General features: G+C 47.5%; 1 protein-coding gene across 4 annotated transcripts in view; it reads right to left on the bottom strand.

Annotated features, from left to right (window-relative positions):
* arhgap23a (Rho GTPase activating protein 23a) overlaps positions 1 to 4,398 on the bottom strand; it is a 55,207-nt gene extending 50,809 nt beyond the window's left edge. For all 4 annotated transcript variants that reach the window (XM_071909283.2, XM_071909284.2, XM_071909286.2 and 1 more), the window contains exon 1: positions 4,135 to 4,398. In XM_071909283.2, coding sequence (XP_071765384.2) covers positions 4,135 to 4,188 — 54 coding nt within the window. In that variant the 5' untranslated portion in view covers positions 4,189 to 4,398. The remainder of the gene's footprint in view (positions 1 to 4,134) is intronic.
* Positions 4,399 to 23,344: the final 18,946 nt, after the last annotated feature.

The raw sequence follows: 23,344 nt of genomic DNA, 5'->3' as shown, positions 1-23,344 counted from the left end.
GGACACTCTGTAATGCAGACTTTACTGTCACGCTCTCTCTCTGTGCAACCTGTAGCTCCGCCCACCACGCTGACACTTTAATGCACACAGTGTAGGAAGATGTATGAAAATGAAAGAAAGCGATATTTTCTGGGTGCCATGTTTCCTGCAAAAATTTCTAATAGCTATAAAATCACAGCGCTTCAGGTTATGCTATATGCCTACTATGTAGTAAAGGCATCTGCTAATGATCACACACGAGGCTTTCCTCTGCAGCGTTACGCAGCCGTTTTCATTTAACGTTGCCTGGACCAGGAAACGATCCTGGAACAGCTGACTCGACAGGCCCCTGTGGTCTGAGGTCTGCAACCTTTCTGAGGTGGTTGTTCTGCGATCAGCTGTATCAGCAGGCCTCCGGGGAGGTTTTAAGAACGGGACACGACCGCAAGACACTTCATGGGTCAGCTGTATCCGAAGCCTCCGCCCGAAGCCGGGGTCTTGATCCCGACTACTGCAGCTGATCCTGGGGAAGCAGGTAATCAGCAGGCCTCAGGGTTGGCAGGGGGTGGGACCTGACTTTAAAGACAGTTCCCGGATCAGGAGAAAGAGCAGGGCTAGAGGAGACATGATAAGGTCGAGCGAGTGTCAGCGAGGAATGAAATGGACACACACACACACACACACACACACTAAGTGCTTGCAGGCACTGCATTAAGCTGCAGTGTATCAAGGAACACAAACAAACACACACACAGGCAAACCGGTACACGTGCTCCAGGAACACGGGAGGGGCCGTGCGATCGACTGGCCCGGCTCGCATTTTCATAAAAGCGCTCTCATATTTCCTCATCATCAATATACTCCGGCATCACGTGGCACAATGCAGCACCAGGCGGTAATGGTGCTGCTCCGGCTGGCCTCTGCCCCGCCCTGCTGTCCATCTCCTCTCCTACACACACACTGCTCTATTGATCTCGCCCACAAGCCCTGCACTGCAACACTGGAGCAGCCCCGCTAACAACATTAAACGAGTCCCACTGGACGTCTTCATAACTGCCCTCCTCAAACAGCCACTTCCATCCCTTCCTCTCCATGGTAAGACACACAATGGCCATTTTATGTTAAGTTTGCATCTCACTTTGCATGTTTACATGAATCATTGTTCAATCAGAGGCTATCCACGTCAAAAAACAGTGGGAAGAAAAGGGGCTTCCAAAGTGGCACAGGATATAATCAAAATAAAGGGATTGGAGGCACCTTACTTGTGCAACATCAAAAATGTATTAAAGCTTCAAAAGTGCATAAAACAACAGCGCATAATGAGCAGGTGAACACACAGTATATAGGCTATAAACATGCAGAATATGCAACGTGTTTCGAGCTCCCTGCTCTTCCTCAGGCAGCATCAATCAGAGGCTAGCCACGACTCAGGAAAGAGAACAGAGGAGACAGCATGCAGATCAGCTTTCTGTCCCTTCATATCAAGAGTAAACCTGGACCTCAGTCTACTTGAGCTACTGCAGAACATATACCATGACTATCACTACAGTGTGTCTTTCTCGAGCCAGAGACAAGTGGAATGAAGAGAGGAGAAAGGTCTGGCTATATGAGAGCAGGGTGTTGGCTGACATGCGGGGGTCAAAGGTCAGGTATGAAATGGGTCAGGGACTGAGAGGAGAGAAGGAGTCGGGGTCAGCGGAGGGGTTGAAGCGAGAGCAGCCCGTTCTGTAACCAGAGACGTGTGCTAACTGTTAAGACAGAGAGTCGTACTGGTCGGTTATCGCAGACACTTCACACTGATTTTTATGGGTTACTGCTAATTAAAAAGAGTTTTGTGGGTACGCACAGCAGTTGTTACACATTTACTACAGAGAGGCTGGATTTTCACTACATGGCTATGCTTTATAAAAGTGGAAATTTGAAAAGATAAAAGTGAATTCATTGTGTTTGAAGGGCCATGTGCAGGTCTATTACACCAACAGACACACGACTAGAGAGCTTTAATTGAAGTGTGACCACAGAGGAGGAAAAGCTATTCTGTGCTGGAGGGGGAAAGCTCAGCCACAGCAGATAAGGAGAGAGGCTCTGCAAAAGGAAGCTAGCGGGACTTAAGGTAGGTAGGAAAATGGGGAAAATGCATGCAAAAAGAACCAAATTCCTGATTACACGGTGTGTTACACAGAGGTGGAGCGCTGTAAAACAGGAGAGTGGGGGGGACGCCGAGGCTGATAAGCTCCAGGTGACGTTGCAACACACCGTGCGATACGAACACACAGGACAGACCACACAAACAGGAGAGACTCAGGTAAACATAACCTCATAACCCTGTCAAACACACACACACACACACTACTCAGATTCACCACACACTACACCACACTAACTACAGATTCATGTGGTCTTTTTTCAACTTTTATCAGTCTGACTTGTACTAAAGGCATCAGCTATGTGCACATTACAGTGTAATGTACGATGCAGAACCTTGTAATATGCTTTACTTTTGACATGCAAAACATATTTTAACATGAACGCCTGCTACTAAAGACATATTAAAATCACAAATTGTAAAGTTGATTATCAAGCTTAAACAAATAATCAGTTATCTGGGCACTTCCCTAATACCCACGCACACACAACTTTTATCAGTCTGGCTTGTATTAAAGGCATTAGGCACATTACAGTGTAATGCACAGCGCAGAACGCTGTAATACGCTGTATTTCTGACATTCAAAACATAGTTTAACATGAAAGTCTACTAAAGACAAATTTAAATGCCAAATATGCACGCACACACACACACACACACACACACACACACACACACACACACACAAAGAGGGGCCAAGGACCCTCTGAGGTTAAGTCAAAGCAGATCCAGACCCGGACCTCTGTGGAGACGACATACAAACATCACTAGCCCAGTATCAAACACACCAGCGGACCACCGCCTGTGTGCGGGCCAGAGGGGGCAACCTCTTACCTCATGACCCAACTATGACACATCAGTGCTGCGCTGCTCTCCAGAAGGCGGGCTCTTACATGTACCATGAGGAATTACATGTACTGCACATACCTTTTTTTAACAAGGCTTTCAGCAAAGCAAACACTATTCTATGAGCTTTTGGTATTATTGTAAATCATCAAAAGCCTCTAACAGGCTCAATTACATGTAATTTCTGTTCACTTTGCCTTAAGAGCAAAGATGTAGTAGAGGGTAAACCCACCAGAACTCAGTTTATCAATATTTATGTTTGCAGAATACAGTTTATTCAACTTTTTAGACTGTTATAAAAACTTTATGACTTAAATTCACAGTATCAAACTGATGGAAGGAAATGTGGATACAGTCGTTTAAGAGGAAAAAAGCATAAATTAAGGCTTTTTGCAACTTTTAATTGATTTGTGGTGATGACATCTTATGATGACCACTGAGTGGATGTCATGCTTTTTCCACCGTTTTATTTACCACTACATCACTGCTGAAGAAACTCCACCTTCACTCCTAAGTAGCAACACTGTTTGATAGTTGCTGTTCTCATGTCTTAGAGACTTGTATATTGAAGACAAGCAGCAGAAAGCCAAGGTAAAGTGATGGAAGTCTGTCAGCAAGATGTGAGCTCAGTGGATCTCATTAACTGACGCAGAGAAGCCAATTAATTCAGCCAGCAAATCACGTATTTGTCTGACTAAAACGGGGCAGTGCAGAAGAAGTGATCGATGCGATGTAAAGAAAAAGTACCATCCATCCCTGTTTGGGACGTCCCGTCCAGCCTGACAGCCTGTCCACCTCTCGATGCAGCAAGAGGCGGACAAAAGACTGGAACATCCCGGGCGTAAAATGTGACTTGGGGTTAGTTTTTGAGAGGAAGCGGCAACTTTCCAACACTTTCCAACACACAAAACTGAACAAAGCTTGAGAAAAACGACGACCAAACACTTGATGTGTGTACAGTATGTCGGTGTGTGCGTGTATGTGTGTGTACACAGTAGCTATGTAAACTAGTGTTAATCCTCTTAGGAAATCACGCTCTCTGACCAGCCCCATAGCGCAGTCCAAACTCTCCAATACACTAATGTCCGCTGCTGTCCAGGTATCATGGACGGAAAAAAAATAAAGAAGCAGAAAGCTCATCGGTGTCAAGCCAGTTCACTTACTTGGTTCTCAGAGTAGGGAGGTATTCCAACAAGGCAAAAAGCAACTCCATTCATTGGACAGCTGAGATTGTTTAGCTGCAACAAGGAGAGGGGGATTTGTTGCTGCAAAGGCGGCAGTAGCGGCAGACGGGGACGCCGATGAATAAAAGTCCTCCGCCGAAGACAAACCTCTATATATTCTACACTTATCCCGCTTCCTTCCTCCTGAAAACCCCTCTCTTTTCCCGTTGTTTCGGGCTGCTCGGTGCGCTCCCCCCTCCTCCTCTTCCGCCAGACCGCATCAGTTGTATGTAACTAAATCCTCCTGGTCGGCCTGCCTGCAAACTCCACGGGAGCGAGCGTCAAGCCACGCGGACAAACCCGGAAAAACACCGGAAATTAGGCGTTTTGGCCTTCACAATAAAAGCACATTTGTCACGGGAAAAAAAGACCTACGTATTGGGCGTGTACTGAAGAACAAAAACCTTGGAAAGAACAACGGTTGCAATTTAATTCACAATAGATTTCTCCTTCTCCTTCCGCAAGGAGTGGGCACATATTTTAAACTGAGTGAATCCAAAAATTATCTTATCCTAATTATAATGGAAAGTAAAGATCAAGCATAATTGACAGATTATATCTAAAAAAAAATCACATCAGTGGATCATTCAGTGCCTTCTCAGATAGTTTAGTGATAGCTTGGTGACCTATGATTAGCCTAATAATTTTCACACTGACCAGTAGAAAAATAGAAATCTCTTGCCACTCACTGTCCCAGTTTGTCCCCATAAGTTTAGTCAATATAAATGGGGCTTCAATAATAACGATTTTGGGGGAAAAGTATTTTAATTTACTTTAAATATGTTTTATGTATTTTGTAGGCCATTACTCAAAGTAACATTGCAACAAGTTTGTCCAGAAGTTTTATTTTGGAAATCTTGACCGGAGGTATTGTTTTTGTATTCTAGCTGGCTTGACACGGGCGAAGTGAACGGAGTCAAACTGGATGAGGGTGCGTTGGGTAAATCTCTGCGCTCCGCCCTGCGAGCTCACAGCCGCCATCCATTAAGGTGCACGGTGCTGCTGTACGGGAGCGTGCGGGCTCCCTCTGGCTGTGCCAAACCGTCCAGGTTGGGTATCAGGGGCGATTAATGCCACAGGGAAATAAGCAGTAAAGTGAGTAAAAAGAGCTGAGTGAGTAAAACTAAGTTAAAAATGTAAAAGACTGTAGCAAAAACAGTCTACATTAGACGAGTATAGGAATTGTCAATATGAAAAAGACTGGACATTTGGGTTTGGCAATTTAATTATATGGAAAAAGAAAGTTATAAATATTTGATTACTTGAAGTAGGCTATGTTGGCTAGATTAATTTGAATATGAAATGGACTAACCATAAAATCTGTTGGAATATAGGATATGCGTAGTAGTGGTCGATTTGTCTTTATTTTATAAAAGAGGGAAGTGAAGGAGCAAAGTAATTACATAATAGCTACACATTTATTTATACTTTTCTGACAGTGGCAGCAGTTATGCACATGCTTATCCAAATGGGCTGTATCAGATCTAATTTTAGATGTAAGGAAAATCCAAGTAAGTCCAAGTCCAAGTAAGTGTGTGTCCGATTAAATCTATTCCAGACAGTGGCAGCACTGCCAACACTGACTGCCTTAACAATGCTTCTGCTGCTTCTCTGTGACATTAATCACCCCTCATACAGGCTGAAGTGCCTATGCCTATGGCACGTCTTCGTTTGGAAACCATGATGCAAGGGAGCGGAGGGGGCCGGGGGCGCATAACTCAGCATGCCCAAGGCCATTAAAACAAAGGCTTTTTGTGCCCCTGATAAACTGATAGACACAGCAGAAAGGACTAAACAGCTGGGTGGTATAATATAGATGTTCATGAGGAGGTGAGAAAGCACGGGGCTTTAGCTAGTGATGGATCGGGAGACAATTTCCCAACTCTGAATTCCTTCCACACCCAGCCAGATTATAATTCATGCATGCTCGGAAAAGTGTTGACAGAATTGTATTTTTAGCCTCGTATGACTGCAGACGAATGCCACCCGTGTGAATCAAAAGACACACAGTCAGGGGAAGTTTACTCATCAATCTAACAGGAAAGTCAGTCGGCTGCCAAGAAATTACACTACATGATATAAGCTGTAGCCTCCATCTCGACTACAGCATAATGTACGGAGGGGCCTCCAGTGTAAACCATGTAAACATTAGCTCTAGTCCTGGCTGCTTGTGCCAGAGCAAAAGACGGAGGAATATAAGTGAGAAACAAAGGAAGAAAAGGAAAAGGTGAAAGAGTGTGTCGATGTGAAGGAATAATGGAGACGTGGCATTTGCCTCCAGCCACTGCGATGGCTCAAAGCTGGGGAGCCCATGTGGCTACTATTACCCTGGAGTGCAGGGAAGGAGAGAGAGGGGTGCAAAGAGCGGAGCAGGGAGAGAGAGAGGGAGAGAGAGAGAGAGAGGGAGAAAGAGAGAGAGAGAGAGAGCCACTTCAAAGCCTGAGTCTGCCTATGGGGGGAAACAGACTGGAGTCATGGGGAAAAAGAAGCTTATACAGGGGGGCTTCCCACGCCAGGAGCCGCAGCTGCCAAGTCAGCCTTCATCGCTAGATTTGTCCTCTGTCTGCTTACACTCTCTCTCTCTCTCTCCTCATGGCCTCACCCGCCCCACCCATACACCCCTCCCACCCCTCTCCCCTCCCCTCCCCTCCCCACCCTGAGATACACCATCCCCATCCCTGCTGAGGGCTTACGGAGGACACTCTTTGAAAGTCCTAGTGATGACCTTCACTCAACTCCAACTGAAACGGGTGATTACCATGTGAATCCCAAAGCTGTGACCCCCCCCCCCCCCACACACACACACACACACACACACACACACACACACACACTCCCCGCCCTACCCAGGTTGCTCCTATATAGTGCAGCCAAAGTAGCTTCTGCGAACACACGAGGCCAGTTCTCAAATCCACCGTGGCGGAGTGAGAGCCCAGAGACTTAGAGGGTCAGGATCCCGGTCTTAAGGTGGGAGAGGCGGGCAGATGGTGCCGTCTGGGAGGGTCCGTCACGTGGGGCTCTGAGCGAGGGGGGTGGGGGGTGAGGAGGAGGAGGGGAGGGGGGGGGTTCAAGGAGGTTGCTGTTGAGGGGGTCAAGGAGCATGAGGGCCGTCGCAGCTGGTGAGCCAAGATGCTGTCTGTCCCCTCTGACCTGGGATCTGGATCTATCTCTCTTTCTGCCTCTCTTTCTGCCTCTCTTTCTGCCTCTCTTTCTCTCTCTCTCTCTCTTTCTCTCTCTCTCTCTCTCTCTCCTGCCTCTCAGCCTACAGTCCATGTGTTTTCTATTCCACTGGACAGAAGGATAAATCACTCTCTTGCTCGGACACTGGCTCTGGAGAGAATGATCCGAGATGTTAGCGCACCCCTCCTGTGTTTGGGTTCCTCCATATCTTCTCCCCGACTGCATGCAGACACACACACACACACACACACACACACACACACACTAGACATCAACTTGCCTGTCAGGCCAGCAAAATGGCTCTTCTATTATTGATGGCTGGTCAGCTGAGACTAAGGGGGAGAGAGAGAGCGCTGTGTGTGTGTGTGAGAGAGAGAGAGAGAGAGAGAGAGAGAGAGAGAGAGAGAGGGAGAGAGAGAGATATCAGAGAGATCATATCTTATATCTCAGCAGGGGGTTAAGCAAAATTTAAAAGGCTGATTTTGAAATACAGGAAAGAGCTGTAATTGTATCCATACGCAGCCTGACGAAGTGTGTTTTTTTTTATCCTCGTCTAGCTTACTAGACTATACTGTGGATGATGACTTACAGTGTGTGTTTGCATGGGGACTCATCCCCAGTCTAGCCTCTCCTCCTCCTCCTCCTCCTCCTCTTTCTCGTGCCGTTTCTCTGGGTCAGTCTCAAGTCACTGACACACAGCCTGAAGCGCTTGGGTACACGACTGAGTAAGACCCGATCTGACGCTGATGTGAGGTGACGCGCCCCTATCTCTTCCCCCCGAGGACCGGGTACGAGCAGAGAGACCGTGTGAGAGTTCCTCCCGGTCATTACGTAATAACACACAGCCCGGCGCCTTGTGGGACAAACCCACAAACAACCATCATCCCATTTACTCGCTCGACCGCGCCCCGACTCAACAACGCCCCCCCACCCCCCCCTCCGACCGGCTCAGCAAGTGGTCCTGCCCCGGTGGAACCTCGGCACTAACGAGATTCCCGCTACGTTGTCTTCGTTAAGGCTGCGTCAGGGGTGGAAGTGGGCATGTAGGGGGGGTGTGGGAGTGTCTCCTGCCACCCTAGATACCATTCTAGGCCACTTCACGGTGCTTTGAATGCGTACGATTAATTCTGGTCCTGATATCCTGATACTCCACCTCCCCGCTTCAGCTTTCAGGCCCCTCGCCATCAACTTCACCCCCCTCGGAGTTTCCTTTCCTTCCCCTCCTCATTCCTTCGTATCTCCTCTGTTTCACTCCACTTCCCTCCAGTTATTGAGTCTGTCCTCTCGGTGGATTCACTTTCGGTCCGAGGAGCTTTTGCTGCCAGATCTTTTCAACATCATTCACTTTGAGCCTCCTCGGAGTCTGCAGCAGTCCATTTGGACACACTGCCTCTCTGTCAGCCCGGGCCACACTATCCCTCGAAGGCCTCTATTTGATACAGTTACATTTAACGCCGGTGTCTGTGCCATATCTCTCGCTGCTAAGAGCCAAGCGGACACAATGTGCGAGGCCCTGCCAAGCCATCTCCCTCTCTCCTGCTCTCGAGCTGATCTAATATACAGAGTATAACCTTCCCTCTGACCTCGTCTCAAATGTAATAACGCCGGCCGATTATCGCCGTCTTGGCCTGATAGCGTGAAATGGCTCCGGCGGGAGGGCAGGAGCTGCGGGAGGACAGTTGGAGTCGGGAGCCGGAGAAATGTGTAGCATGAGCTTATGGGAATATCTGCGTTAATGCAAGTATGTTAACATATGCTCAAGCTTAAACGAGTAATGCTCAGCTGCTTATTGTTGATCACATATACACACACACACACACACACACACACACACACACACGACTGTATGCGTATGAGTGAGATGTGGATGTTACTGATGAGTGAGGGAGAGGTGTGGATATTTGTGGATGTGAATGAGATGTAGGTATCTGAGTGACGTCTCACACTCTGTCTGTCCCTGGCTGCCTGTTGACACAGAGGCTCCTGTGGCACTCCTTTGAAGGGGGTTGTGGGAAGACCAGGGGGGGGGCGAGGGGGCGAAGGCGGGGGGGAGGAGGGTGGGGGTGGGTGACCTCAGCCTGCATGGATTCCAGTGAGAGCCGTAAATTCCCCCTCTCTCGCCATGACAGGAGGAGTCCCCTTTGTCTGCCTGGACAACTGGCACAGAGAGGAGGAAACAGCTGAGCAGCCAGCACACACACGCAGACAGGCAGACAGCATGGTGCTGGCATGTGGACGTCTTGATATGGTTTCAATGGAGGATTGAGTCTGTAATAACTGCAGCTCTCCCTCGGGTCCATCCTGCACCCGTCCTCATCCCGATTCTCATCCCAGTTCCAGTTTCTCTGCCCTGCCACTCTTTATCCCCACAAGCCAATACCAACACCTGACATTCAGTGCCTTCAAATTTGACTATTTTCCAAAGAAATTCCCAAAAATGACAAGGATTCAGTATTTCCACCATGCACAACTTTATTCTTGGCAGGGTGGAAACAGCATTTATGCCATGAAGTGACACTAAAACTCTCCATTAAACCCCATACTAATGAAATTCTTTTAGGGGCTTAGCAGCTCCGTAAAAGAAAAATAAAGCAAATAAAATTTCATCGCAGGTTTTAAAGACAGTTTTTAGCTGTGGTCAGGGATATCATATCGAAGATGGATAACACGACTGGCTCATATCTGATATATAATAAAAGCCCAGTATTAACCTGAAATACTGGTCTAACCCTAATCTCTACACTTTTCTGTCTTCACTCCACTGTTCCTCCGCTGACCTGCCGACCCGTCTTCCCTCCCGGCCTCACCCTGACCCCCTTGCTCCTTACGCTACATTTTACTGTAATCCCCCCCTTCCCTCCTGCAGCTGCCTCGCTCATTCTCCTGCAGGCGGAACACAACAGAGCGCCTGTGGACTCGACCGGCGCAGCGCAGCACAGACGGAGGCCGGTCGGAGTTAGAGCGCTTTGGCTGCTGAGGAGGACATTCGGCTGGATGGGATACTGGTGAGAATGACTCACTGAGGTCAAGCACACACACACACACACACGCACACACACACGTAACGAGTATGGCATTCACTGAGAAAATACACAACACGATTTCTTGAAAGACAAAATCCTGATATGCATAGAGATGAAGGGCTGAATTGAAAGGCCGTGTGTCTATTATAGGTGTGTATGTGTTCTGTTCACTTCTTCACAATTGTCTCCAGCAAGCATTTGGCCAAGTTCAATGTCAATCAAAAACAAGCTCAAAATTTTCACAATATGATATTATAATACAGTGGAAATTCATATTAAACAGCTTTGGAAACGGTTTTGTACTGATGTCATAGAGATATTTAGGTCCTGATTTCTTAAAACGATGCAGGCAGCAACTTTCATTCTGGTGTGATATTTACACACGTTTTCAATGTTGGTGCATCTACTCAAAGTCAAAACGGGTCTTATTGACTGGACTCGGTATGTCGGCCTTTTGTCAAACATCTTCCAGGACAAATTTAAGTTCTATTTGACTCAAAAAAAAAAGCCGATAAACTATCTCATCCACAAACACAGATGAACTGCTGTGCCTCCACTTCATGTGGTTTTGTTTTCTGGCTCAGACGCAGGCCTTAACATGGCGAGCGCTGATTACAGAGGCCATGTGGTAGCGTTTGAGATAAAGGAACAAAGAGAAATCCCCCCCACCGAGTCCAACTGTAAGGATAGCGTGGTGTTCAGGTGTCGCAATCTGTACGACCGACCACTGATTCAACCTCTCCAAGTCTCCGGTCTGTTCCTCAACGCTCCAGACGACAACAAGTGAATCACATCCAGGTTGCTATAAATATTGGCTGTTACTATAAACGCTTGGCACACATTCTTTAAAGGACATCCCTATGGTCAACGCCCCTCCCACCTCTCCTCTTCCCCTAACTCTCATCTGAGAGACAGAGGGGGAAAATAAACAGAGGCTCACAGTTCCAGTAGTAGCTCCGCACGTTTCCTTCCTGCTGCCCGTCACTTCGCAGGCCCGTATGTGTCTGCAACCTCTTTACCTTCACAGCTCACAGCGTCCCGTCTGCGGCGGGCATCACGTCCTGCGGCGGGGGGGGGAGACAATGGAAACGAGCCGTATGCACAAAATGTATCTTTAAGCTACATTCGGGAAGGAGACGCGGTGTGACCAGTTATCCGATATCTGGCTGAGATATTTATTGCGTGTCTGCATCAGATTTCTCTGCTGGTCACTGATGAGTCAGGAACATCCTAAAATATCTCACTGGCAAAGATCCTGAATATACAAAGGAAACTGTAGGTGCAGTACAATAGAAGGCTTTCAACACTATTTATCCATCTTGGAAAAATAAAAAAAAACCTGTGACCTGATGTTCATTGCTCAATATTTAAATAGCACAGATGGTTGCATGCCCAAAAATGTTACTATTTTGGATGCAAAGGGCTCAGTGTTATTCAATAGGGGGATTTACTGTCATGCTGGCATTCATTTGGCCAGTGTCGGGATCACATTTATCAAGAGGTGGAGATCATTTTGGAATAAAACTCTTCAGTTGTAATAACTATGCTGCCCTGCCATGCCAAAGAGCAGTACTTGTGTGAAAACCTAACCCATCGTTCATCACAAACGTATTGTTGATACAAAGACTCTATATCGTTTACTAGCATTTATCAGTATGATTTATATTGATATGAAGTCTAAAACATATATATAGTCAGAAAGTCAAAAACACACAAAAAGCAGCTTTTTGCTTTTATAAGGCAGTATAGATGTCTACCATGGACTTCATTTGCCTATTCATTTCATCCTCGTGGACCATCAGGGATACAGGTGGTGAAAAAAAAACCTAAATCTAATAATATCCGATATCTTCTATATGATTAAAGAAAGCACCTTATGACCAAAAAAAAGATCCCCTGGGCATTTGTGGTACAACAAAAGCCTTAAGCTACACTTACATATATACAGTAAACTGAATAATCCTGTATGTCCGAGGGGATCATATCCTAATCCGAGCATTTCCCCTGGCCTAAAAACTCAGAGATAAGTTTGTCTAGACACGGCCTTAAAGGAGGGGGTTCTCCTTTGGTTTCTGAGGAAAGGCGGCCACATGGCGGGAATGCTTTGATGAGGTTTTAACCTTCATAGAGATCCCCGCTCTCCTCTAGCCAACCATCAGCGCAATCACATTCTGGTCACACCAGCCTGAACACAACCGTATGTATCATAGAATTATAATTCTAGTTCTAAACAGCAGGCCTGAGTCTAAATCATAGACAGGAGTTAGAATACAGTGAACAAAAGACTGGCTTTGCTCAACTGTAAAACCTTATAAATACAGACTGGGTACACACTCACTGACGTACTGAATCAAAAAGGAATGTCCACACTCACAGAAACACTCTGAAATTATTATTTTAAAATAAAAACATGCTGGCAAAGACTAAGTGTTACAGCCATGCATTTAAAAAGCATTCAAGCATATTCCTGTGAGTGAGGACATTGTTTTTTAAATAATCATCAGTGATACATTCACACGACCACAAACTGTTACATTTTTTCTATTGTGATCAATAAGCCGTCCTGACAAAGAGGATTATATATTTCTCTTTTGGAATTAACATAAATGCGCCTTGTCATCAGTGTAAACAACAAAACAGATAAACATCTGCTTATTCTAGATTGAACTGTGCAAAAGGATGACCATCTGTTCCTTTGCTGCCCACTGCAGAGATTTCCCTAAATAAATAATCCACAGTCCCTCTCAACATAGATATTATTGAGCTACAATTGCACTCGGAGGCCACAAGGGGGCTCAGCACTTGCAAGGAACAGCCGGGTATGGGTGGGGAATGAGAGACCAAGTTCTCCTCAGACACAGATTTGTGGGAAATGTTTAATTTTATCCCCCATCAGTGGGATTTATAGAGGATTTATAGAGTCCAGATACTGATGCAACCTGAGCCGGAGACATGGCAGAAAGCTGCTGAGTAACATGTAAAGGAATAGTACGTTCTGTTCTGGACATGCGAGCCTGAACACACCACTGCTGTGTGTCTTAAGGGATCATCTCAATGTCCGAGCAATGCCATTACAGCGACTAAAAGAGAGGGCAAAGAGGGAAATGATACAGAGAGGAGTGACGGTGCTCAAAGCAAGATGAAATCCATTCAAAATCACTTCTAATCTCCAGTCTGGATACGCAGCATTTGCAGTTTCAATCACCGTCTGATTCAACTGCGTCTCTTCTGGAACGGGAGCATGCTCAGTTTCAGTTTAGTCTTCAGTAGTGAGGAAAATAGGCTAGCAGGTCAGTGGCTCATGTAGCCTACAGTACATTACAGATATGCAGCTGCAGTGCCCGCTAACAGTAGGACAGCTCCATGGCCTGTATAATGATGGAAGTAATGAAACAGCAGGCATCGGCGCTACAGCTGCTCATTCCAGACTGACATCTTCAGACAGCACCTGGACACTGCTGAAGGCCCTGAGACTGACTGAGAGGAGAGGAGAGGAGAGGAGAGGAGAGGAGAGGTGAGAAGAGGTGAGGAGAGGAGAGGAGAGGAGAGGAGAGGTGAGGAGAGGTGAGGAGAGGAGAGGAGAGGAGAGGAGAGGAGAGGAGAGGTGAGGAGAGGAGAGGAGAGGAGAGGAGAGGAGAGGAGAGGAGAGGAGAGGAGAGGAGAGGAGAGGAGAGGAGAGGTGAGGAGAGGAGAGGAGAGGAGAGGAGAGGAGAGGAGAGGAGAGGAGAGGAGAGGAGAGGAGAGGTGAGGAGAGGTGAGGAGAGGAGAGGAGAGGAGAGGAGAGGAGAGGTGAGGAGAGGTGAGGAGAGGAGAGGAGAGGAGAGGAGAGGAGAGGAGAGGAGGTGGATGATGCACTAATACCAACAGATACAAACAGACTGCCAAGGTCATGGGTTGATGTCAAAACATGACGAGCTGAGCGCTGCCCATGTCAAACCGGCCCATTAGGTTAAATTGGACCGACTCGGTAGCCGACAGCCTGTGAGCCGCCTAATTGGACGGCTGCCTCATGCTCCTGATAAAACTCATCCTTCTGTTTTCGTCCCATTTATCCCCGCTCAGCTGCTCTCATCCTGTTTCATCAGCCTGCTCCTCCAGTGTATCCCTGACATGAGCTGGACTTTAACGTATGAGCTCACCTTTGACCCCCGAGGGAGAAACCGCCTGCCATCCCAATACCTTACCTCCCCCCACCCCCACCCCCAACCCCCCCGCCTAAGTGCATCGTGGTTGAGGTCCAAAGCAGTCCTCCTGAGCGGAACAGGAGCTGTTTACTTCCTGGAGATGGGTGCCCTAGTTTCTGTCCCAGGACAATCTGCCCATTGTCTGCCTTCAGGCATCTACCAATTGGTTACTGCCTGCCTGACAATTGAAGAGGACTTGAATTAAGAGCATGCGCCCAGTGGTAACATCCCTCACATGCAAACACACACATCTTCATCTTACACTACCTTACATGACCTACATCTCCATACTGCAAAACGCTAAATTAATGTGAAATTTACCTCAGAATATGTTTAGATATGTTTCAAAATATACAAATAAATTGGCCAAAAATGTATTTGTACATGTAGATGACATTCATTCAAAATATATTTTTTACACTGGAAATACATTTTCTTCCTATGCAGTGTTGAAAACTTGCTATATCCGCAAGCATATTTCAAAATATTTTAACACATTAACACATATAACACATAACACATTTTTGCATATTTTGAAACATATTTCTAAACATATATTTAAGTACATAGGAAATGTTTTTTTTTTTTTCATATGGGCTCACTGTCTGAGTATTACTGCTACTACTACTACTATCTTATGATAATGTATGGGCAGTATTAATCATTGTATTAATTATTATTTTATTTTTATATCACTCTGTCCAACAATAGGAAACAGCATACTCATGAAATAGATTAAAACAAGTAAAAACAAGAAGGACCACAAGATAAAGACAAGATTAGTAGGTAAAAACAACATAATAGTAAAAATCAGAGGATAAAAGACGTCACATAAAAGCACATCTATAAAAATAAGTTGAAGAAGTGATTTAAAGAATGATACTGATTCTGCTCGCCTACATTAAAAGTGCTTTACTGATAAACATATTCAAAAATTCAAAGTTTGGGCGTAAACCCTCAGCATGATGAGAGTGATGTCTCTTCCTGCACAGTAGAAGCAGCCTGCATGCTTGACCTCGTACAGAGACATTGTAATGGTAGTGAGGGTCAATACAGAGCTCCCTGAGAGCGTGTCCCGCACATTTCCCCAGAGAGCGGCGTGGTTTGGAGAGGCCCACCTCATCCAGTAGCAGCTGAAACAGTCCATATCTATCTTAGTGTGGTTGATTTTCATTGTAATTCCCCTTGCGTCTCCCTCCCAAAACAAACAACCAGGTCAGAGAAGTTGGAGCAGCTCTCTGCCTGGGCGAGTCGATCAATATGGGCTAGATATGTGTGTGTGTGTGTGTGTGTGTGTGTGTGTGTTTGTAGGGTGTGTGTGTTCCGGTTCGATTTAGAAGCACATACAAACTCTTTTCTCCTTCACACTCCATTCTCTTAGAGCGGCAAAAGTCCTTCAATCTCTACCGCTCAGGACAAAGGAGTGAGAAATTCCTAAGAGTCCAAAGACTGGAGGGCCGTAGGGCAGGGGGCCCCGGGGTGCCATGGGTGGGGCGTCAGATTAGACCACCTGTTCCACTATGAGGCACACACACACACACACACACACACTCTCATTCCTTCACTTTATCCTTCCTGCTCTCTCACACTTGTTCTCTTTTACTCTCCCTCTTACTATCTAGTCTGTAACTTAATAATAAAAGTCTTTCTTAGCTCTCCGTCTCTCTCTCTCTCTCTCTCTCCCACACACACACACATACACACATGCACACACACACTCTCTCTCACACACAGTCTCACCCCCTGGGTCTGTATGGCTGCCTTGCTCTGAGCTAATTTTGACTGCATTCCATTTCAGTCACATCTATGGGAAACAGACAAAACAATTTGCCAGATAACTCTGGCTGAGAGCCACAGGGACGCACAGCCATACACACACACACACACACACACCGCACACACACACACACACTACACACATGTTACACATATGTCGCCTTGCCGCCCAAACCAGGCCTCCAGGGAGTCGTGTTCAGACAGCGGCATAAACACAACAGCATTGCCGCAACATAGTTTGTTTTTCCCTGAAGAGTCATTAAGTTGAGTGAGAAACAATACTTAACATCATGTCCAGGGACAACATTATCTCCGCAAGTTTACTCTTTACTAGCTTGATCTTCTCTTTCTGCCCTGTGATCCAGCTGTAACTTTTCTCATGGCTCTCAGGCTGACGCAGCAGAGAGAGAATAGCCTGTTCCTGTCTGATGGATGTGGCCGGCTCCAGCTCCAGCTCCAGCTCCAGGTCCAGGTCCAGGTCCAGCTCCAGCTCCAGCTCCAGCACGGAGTTCACAGGGCACACGGTCACCGCAGCCCTGCCCAGGTCCGCCTTAATGACTATTGATGGGACAGACTCTAATGACCCAGACTGCATTACAGTGGGTCCCGGCAGGGCAGCTAACTGTCCCCAGGCAATGAGACCTTTCAGGGTGTGAATCTGTGCTTTATAAAGTTAGACATAAAGCCGGACGCCTCCACTGAGGATCATTCACATCATGTGTGGAGTGTGGAGCGCAGCATTACTCGCGGGCAGGAGAATGAAGTGCAGACAGACTCTTCCTCGTAGTGTGAGAGAGTTGGCCCACAGTTGCCCTTGATACGCTCACACAGACTCTTTATATAACCAGCCTCTTCCTGTCCCTCACTGGGCCACTGCCCTCCTTATCACTGAGCATGTGTGTGTGTGTTGTAGTATGTGTGTGACTGTCCTTGCACAGCTATGGAAAACAGAGAAAGAGAGACAAAGAGGAACAGCTAACACAGATGCTGCTTGGTGATGTGCTGTGTACTATGAAGCCGTTCCCTTCCAACAGTAAACACTACATGCTTCTGTTTACACTGGACAGTACATTACTGCAGTCATGTTAGTGTGTGTTTACACTGCCAAATGACAGCACATCCTTACATGTGTCTCAGATGTATATATATCCAAAATCATCTTGAAACACAGAGCTAATGAGGCCACATTAGGGTAAACACACATGGCAGGAAACACGAGAAGAGATAAAGCTTCTCTGCCATGTCGCTAAAGGACAATAATATACAGTCACGTGTCTGGCAGGAAATGCTATAATCATATTTGACCATTACATCACAATATGGTCCATCTATTAAAATGTCACTGCCCCGGCCCTCACCCTGCACCAAGGCCACGCCATGTCAGCATTTCACAGCACTGCGCAGTTTTATAAATAGTGTTTGTTTCCTGCTTCGCTATATTCTGCTGGTAAGCTACACCGCTTTCCCTTTATGCATGTAGATTGTGAATTGTTACTGTGTGTGTATGTAAAATTGAGCATGGAAATGACCCATAAATGTGTCATTTCCATGTTCTTAAGAAGGCTGCATGCTCTGTATTATTGCCCAAGGCCTCCCATTCGCTGAAATTAGGTTAACCAATAAACACACACAAACAAACATGTATGTATACACACACACACACACACACACACACACACATACATCCACATACATGTCATATACCCCCACCCCACACCCATCCATCCACCCACCCACTAACCCATACACACAAACACACACACACACACACACACACACACACACACACACACAAACATACACACACAAACAGTCTGGCTGGCAGCAGTGATGACATCACCTCTGCTATACTGGGGGGCTAACGTCACCCCGACCTGAGAGGACAGAGGACACAGACAGAAGACGTTCCCCCCGTGGAACACACATGCATAATTCACCCAGAGGAGAAGGGCTGGGCTGGGGTGTCAGAGAATACCCCCCCCCCACCCCACCCCCCAACTGCCCCTTAAAAAAAAAAAACCTGCTGCTCACACCACTTCCACCTCAGGAGAGGAGAGGATGCGAGGCAACAGAAGAAGAAAAGGAGGGAGGGAGGGAACGGGGGATGAGGTAATCAATGGCCAGGAGATACTCTGCCAAATTGTTGAGGAGGGGGAACATATGAGGAGGGGGAGAGCGGGGCTTGTGCTGCTCGGCGTCTCACGGCTCTCCTCCTACCCATTCATCACCCGCCTCAACTACTAGCAGCCGGCAGCCTCCAGCCGGGCTAACACCCAATAACTACCTCCGCACAGAATACTGGCAAGCATCGGAACGGGCTGTAAAACCCACTGAACACTCGCAAACGATCCTAACACAGTCTGCTGCTAAAGATTTTTAAAGTGAAGTGGGCAAATGAATCTGAGCAGGGATCAGCTACACAGATGCACATGAGCAACTCATGAAATATCTCAGTGTGTCCTCGCATGTAACTGCTCGCACAGTCCTGCTCTCATAAGTGAAAGTAAACAAGCGGACCAGGTACAAAGCCGGGGGGCGACAGACTCTCTATGAGGCTGGTGACATGAGTACACACTGTTACAATGCAGCGGACACACTCATCTGAGCCTGTGTGAATGAACACACACGCACACACGCAAAACACACATGCAGCCCTGGCCGGGAGGTAGTTCCTAAGAAAAAAACCCTGTTGCATGACGTCCCAGCTGTGAACCACACAGCAAGGCCCGGACTAAACCCAAATGTCCCCCTCCCTCCACGCTGATACTGGGCTATAGGGTGCTAATTGCTACATGACACAGATCTGGTGAAGACGGATTGTCATCGAGGACCCGGCAAACGCAGCCACACCCCTCTTTTCATGCGTCTCTTCTTCCTCCCTTCCCGTCCCTGTCCTTCCCTCCCCTCTCTCCTCTCCTCTCCGCTGATCTGATCTCTAGCATCGAGAGATAAGCCGGTGATGTCGAGCTGTGTCATCTCTCCAGAGGCCTGCCTCTGACTTGCCGGTGGCGGTTCGACGGCAGGCACACCCGCTGGCAAGCCCCCCCCCCCTCACCCCTCTCCACTCCCTAGCAAAACCCAGCCTGCCGGGGGGAAATCAGCAAACACGTCGCGGGAGAAGCCGCATGCTGTGCTGTTTAGTTTGGTTTTGCCTGGGGGAGGCGGGCGGTCAGGAGGGAAACGCGGGATGATGGATGCTGCTTGTGTCAGTAATTTGGCTATGTGAAGTGTACTACATGCCGGTCCCCTTCACTTCCCCTTCAGTCCCTCCCTTCTCTCCTCCTCTCCATCCTCACCTGGTCCATGATTTCAGCGAGCCTCCTCCCTCCTCCTGGTCCCAGTCATGGCACAATATCACCGGCCGGGTCGACCCCCACTGTCCTCTTGGCTCCTTTTCAGTGCTCCTGGTTCGGTATTCCCAACAGCAATCCAATCCTCCTCTCCTCACACAGGCGAGGCAGCCTGGCCGCCGACCGCTGCGCCTCTCCGGAGAGGCATGATTCTCTCTCTCCCTCTCTCCCGTTACACCTCTCTCCTCTCTCCTTCTGTCTCCGAGTCTGACAGTCTGTTACATCCAGCCAAACACTCCTCTTTCGTCCTTTCCTCTGTCTTCTGTCCTTCTCCTGCAGCTCTGGGTGGAGGCTGGAGGGCAAACGGGGCGCGCGTGGAATCCTCACCTATCACACTGATAAACTACAACCGCACAGAGAGAGAGAGAGAGGGACTCCCGCTCTCCGTTTTCACTCTCAAGCTCTTTCACTCACTCGCTGTGTAAGCTGGCCCCTTGCCTCGCCTCCCTCAGCTGCACCCCCCCTCCTCCTCAATCCCCTCCCTCCATCTCTCTCTCTCCACTTCCCTCCTCTCTTTCCATCTCCCCTCCCCCCTCTTGTTGTAGCAGAAGAGAGGCAGAGGGAGCAAATGAGAGAGAAGGAGGGAGGGAGAGAGGAGGGCGAAGGGCTGGGATTGGTCGGGGGGGAGACCATGTGACTCCCGGCAGAGGTCTAAGGGACCCTCTACCAGCTGTCCAGCTCATGCTTCCCTGAAAACCTCTGTTGCCATTGACAACAGCTGCCGTGCAACACACCAACCACAGGCTTCCCAGACACAAAGCCATTGGCTGACAGGATTTATGGCCCCCGCCCTCGATTTGGGGGGAGCATGTTGGGACGTGTAGTCCTGGCAATCTGAATAAGGGGTGGGAGGGTGTGTGTGTGTGTAGGGGGGACAGGGGGAGGGGGGGGGGCGGCAGGCATCCCTGTGCCCCTGTAAGGAATGTTTTTCACAGAGCGCGCCTCTCTCCAGAAATGTCCACTGTTTATGCTGATGCGTCTGCCAAACACTGGCCAAGGGCCAGGGGAGAAAGGGACAGCGGTTCATATCATTAGCATAAACACTCTTGCGTGTGCATAAATGTATATAAAACACACACACACACACACACATATACATGCAAACACACATACACAAAAAGAGGAAAGACCCAGAGGCCCGGGCATTCTTGGTTCAGCCAGGAAAAAGACATCCTCTGTCGTTTCCCTCGGCCTGCATGGAGGGGAAACTCCCACCCCGAAACAACAGGAACTCAGCCACTGAAGGCCATGGCTAAGCACAGAGGCAACACCCCCCCCCCCCCCCTTCCCTCTCTCTCTCTTTTCTTTCATTGCCTCCTTTTTCTTTATTTGCTCTGTCTCTGTCCTCTCTCGCCCTCCTCCCCCTCCTCCCTCTCCACCTATTGTGTTATTATTACGCTCTATTCCTCGCTGCTCCGTCCTCTGCGTCTCCACCCCCACCTCTGTCTCTCTGGCATTCCATGAAAGGCTGCAGGAGGTTACAGGTGCCACCGAGGGGAGATGCTGCTGCAAAACTAGAGGGGTCGCAGCCGTGGGTCAAAGGCAACACTGTGCTGTATCAATTTAACAGAAAAAAAATCCACCCTCAGATACTCTTCCACTGTTATATATCATCAATCTGAGATGTTCAGTGGTTCCATTTGTGTTGTAATCCACTTTCTTGGCGTACCCACTTTCCCTCAACCTGCCTCATCTACTCCTACTTCAGTTAGTGATTTCCTACATTTCCCAGAATTACTTTCAAAGGCCCCCAGAGTGTTGCATTCAGCTGTGGGTCATACATGTACAGGTGGAGAGAGCACCAGCGATATCATAGTAAGAGCAAGAGAGCGAGAGTTTTTCCAGTCGAGAAAAAGCGATCTCTGACTTTACTGTTTGTTCTACATGGCTGAAACGTTTTCTGCAATCAAACTCTGTTGTAGCAGCAGCGCTACATTCGGCCAGTTATCCATGGAAATAAAACACCACCAAAACAACAGAATGGGCCCAGAAATGCAAGGCACATCGCCAATAGCTGCAACAGTGTCAAAGTGTTTTACGGTGGATTTTCCCCTTTAAAAGAAATGGAGCGATAACCCCCGAACAACCCTTTAAAAAAGTCCCATACGCGAGCATCGACCCCAAAATGCTGCTCCGCTCGTGCGTCCAGGGGAAACCCAAGGCCTGTGCAGTGGAAAAACAAAAGAGCACCTGTTCCGGCTTATTTTGATTGAACGGACACATAACATAGCTGTGACGCAGTGGTGGTGCGGCATCTGATATGTTGGCCAGGAGGAGCGTGACAAGGCAGTGGGTGAAGGGTGGGGTGGGGGAAAGAACGCAGGTCTGAGTTACAGTAGTGGTACCACAAAGTCACGCAGCATGGGGAGCAGCGAACAACACTTTAACAAACCTCCCGCCTAGTTTCCCTAGTCCAACTTCAATGCATCCTTCTCTCTTCTAATGAACACCCTCTGCTGTAGACTTGGAGTGCTACAGTGTCATTTGATCTGGCCGTGCCAATAATGCTGTTTGAAGTTAGATGGCTGTGTGTGTGTGTGTGTGTGTGTGTGTGGTGTGTGTGTGTGTGTGTGTGTTTATGTGTGCTCTAAGATAGAACAGCGGGTGTATTGTAATGGCGAGAGTGGTAGATTATACTATCAGCAGAGGAATTCCGATTATTTCCCAGAGTGGGTCTGTCTGGACACATGTGGGAGAAACTTTAGCTAAGTGTTTGGAGGGGAGGGAGGGGAGGGGGGGGGTGGGGGGGGGGGGTGCAGTGTGAGGCACATGAAGTGTGAGGCACATGCATGTTGAGGGTATATTTAAGAAAGGCCTAGTCAAACCCCCCCTAAGAAAAGATTCAAATAATGACAGAATATTTTACTATTTCAAAGAGTGTGTAAAATCCTCAAATATTCAAAATATGTGACTCTTACCCAGCAGGGGAGCGGCTGTCCTGTGGTGCCTCTGACCTTCAGGAGGGATGGAGGGCACATTCATCTGTTTAATGAAAAGACAAATTAGAAATAACTCCCATTTCCATTCCACAGCAGAAGTGCCATTTAATGGATACAATAGCTATTAGTGTCATATCACTAGACCAGCAGATAGAGGTGGATAGAAACAAGTGGTTCATTTTTAGGTCTGCTATTTCGAGATAATCATTCTTGAATTAGCTCTATGGCAAACCCAAGGTAGAGAGGGTTTGTTTCAAAATGCAATCCACTGCAGATTACTGATTACATGCTCAGAATTGTAATCAGTAACTTCATCCAGTGGATTTCTCCTGTTCATCGATGTAGTCTGACAACATTCAGCTAGGGTGCTTTTTGATTAGCTCATATTCTGTTGAACATAATTTATTCTAACTCAGAATTAGGTTATTAACATAATCTACTGCTATTCAAAAATTCAAAAGATACTTTCAACCTCTTTTGGAGCAAGACAGGTGTTCCTAGCATGTTTAACCTGTTGTTTTTTCTACTTCAAGTGTTGTTGTTTTTCATCAGCTGCAGGCTACTTACAGTTTTACTGAAATCAGATTGCTGTCATCCCGTTTCATGTACTCTGTTCCTCCACAGTTCAGACCGGAGCTGGGTTTATTCACTTCATGAGCACTTGCTAGGTGAACTTGCTACAGCTGATTCTCCAACAA

This window comes from Centroberyx gerrardi, chromosome 7, assembly GCF_048128805.1.
Source record: "Centroberyx gerrardi isolate f3 chromosome 7, fCenGer3.hap1.cur.20231027, whole genome shotgun sequence".
Taxonomy (NCBI): Eukaryota; Metazoa; Chordata; class Actinopteri; order Beryciformes; family Berycidae; genus Centroberyx; species Centroberyx gerrardi.
Note: the sequence above shows the minus strand (reverse complement) of the source record. Positions and strands in the feature narration are given on the sequence as shown.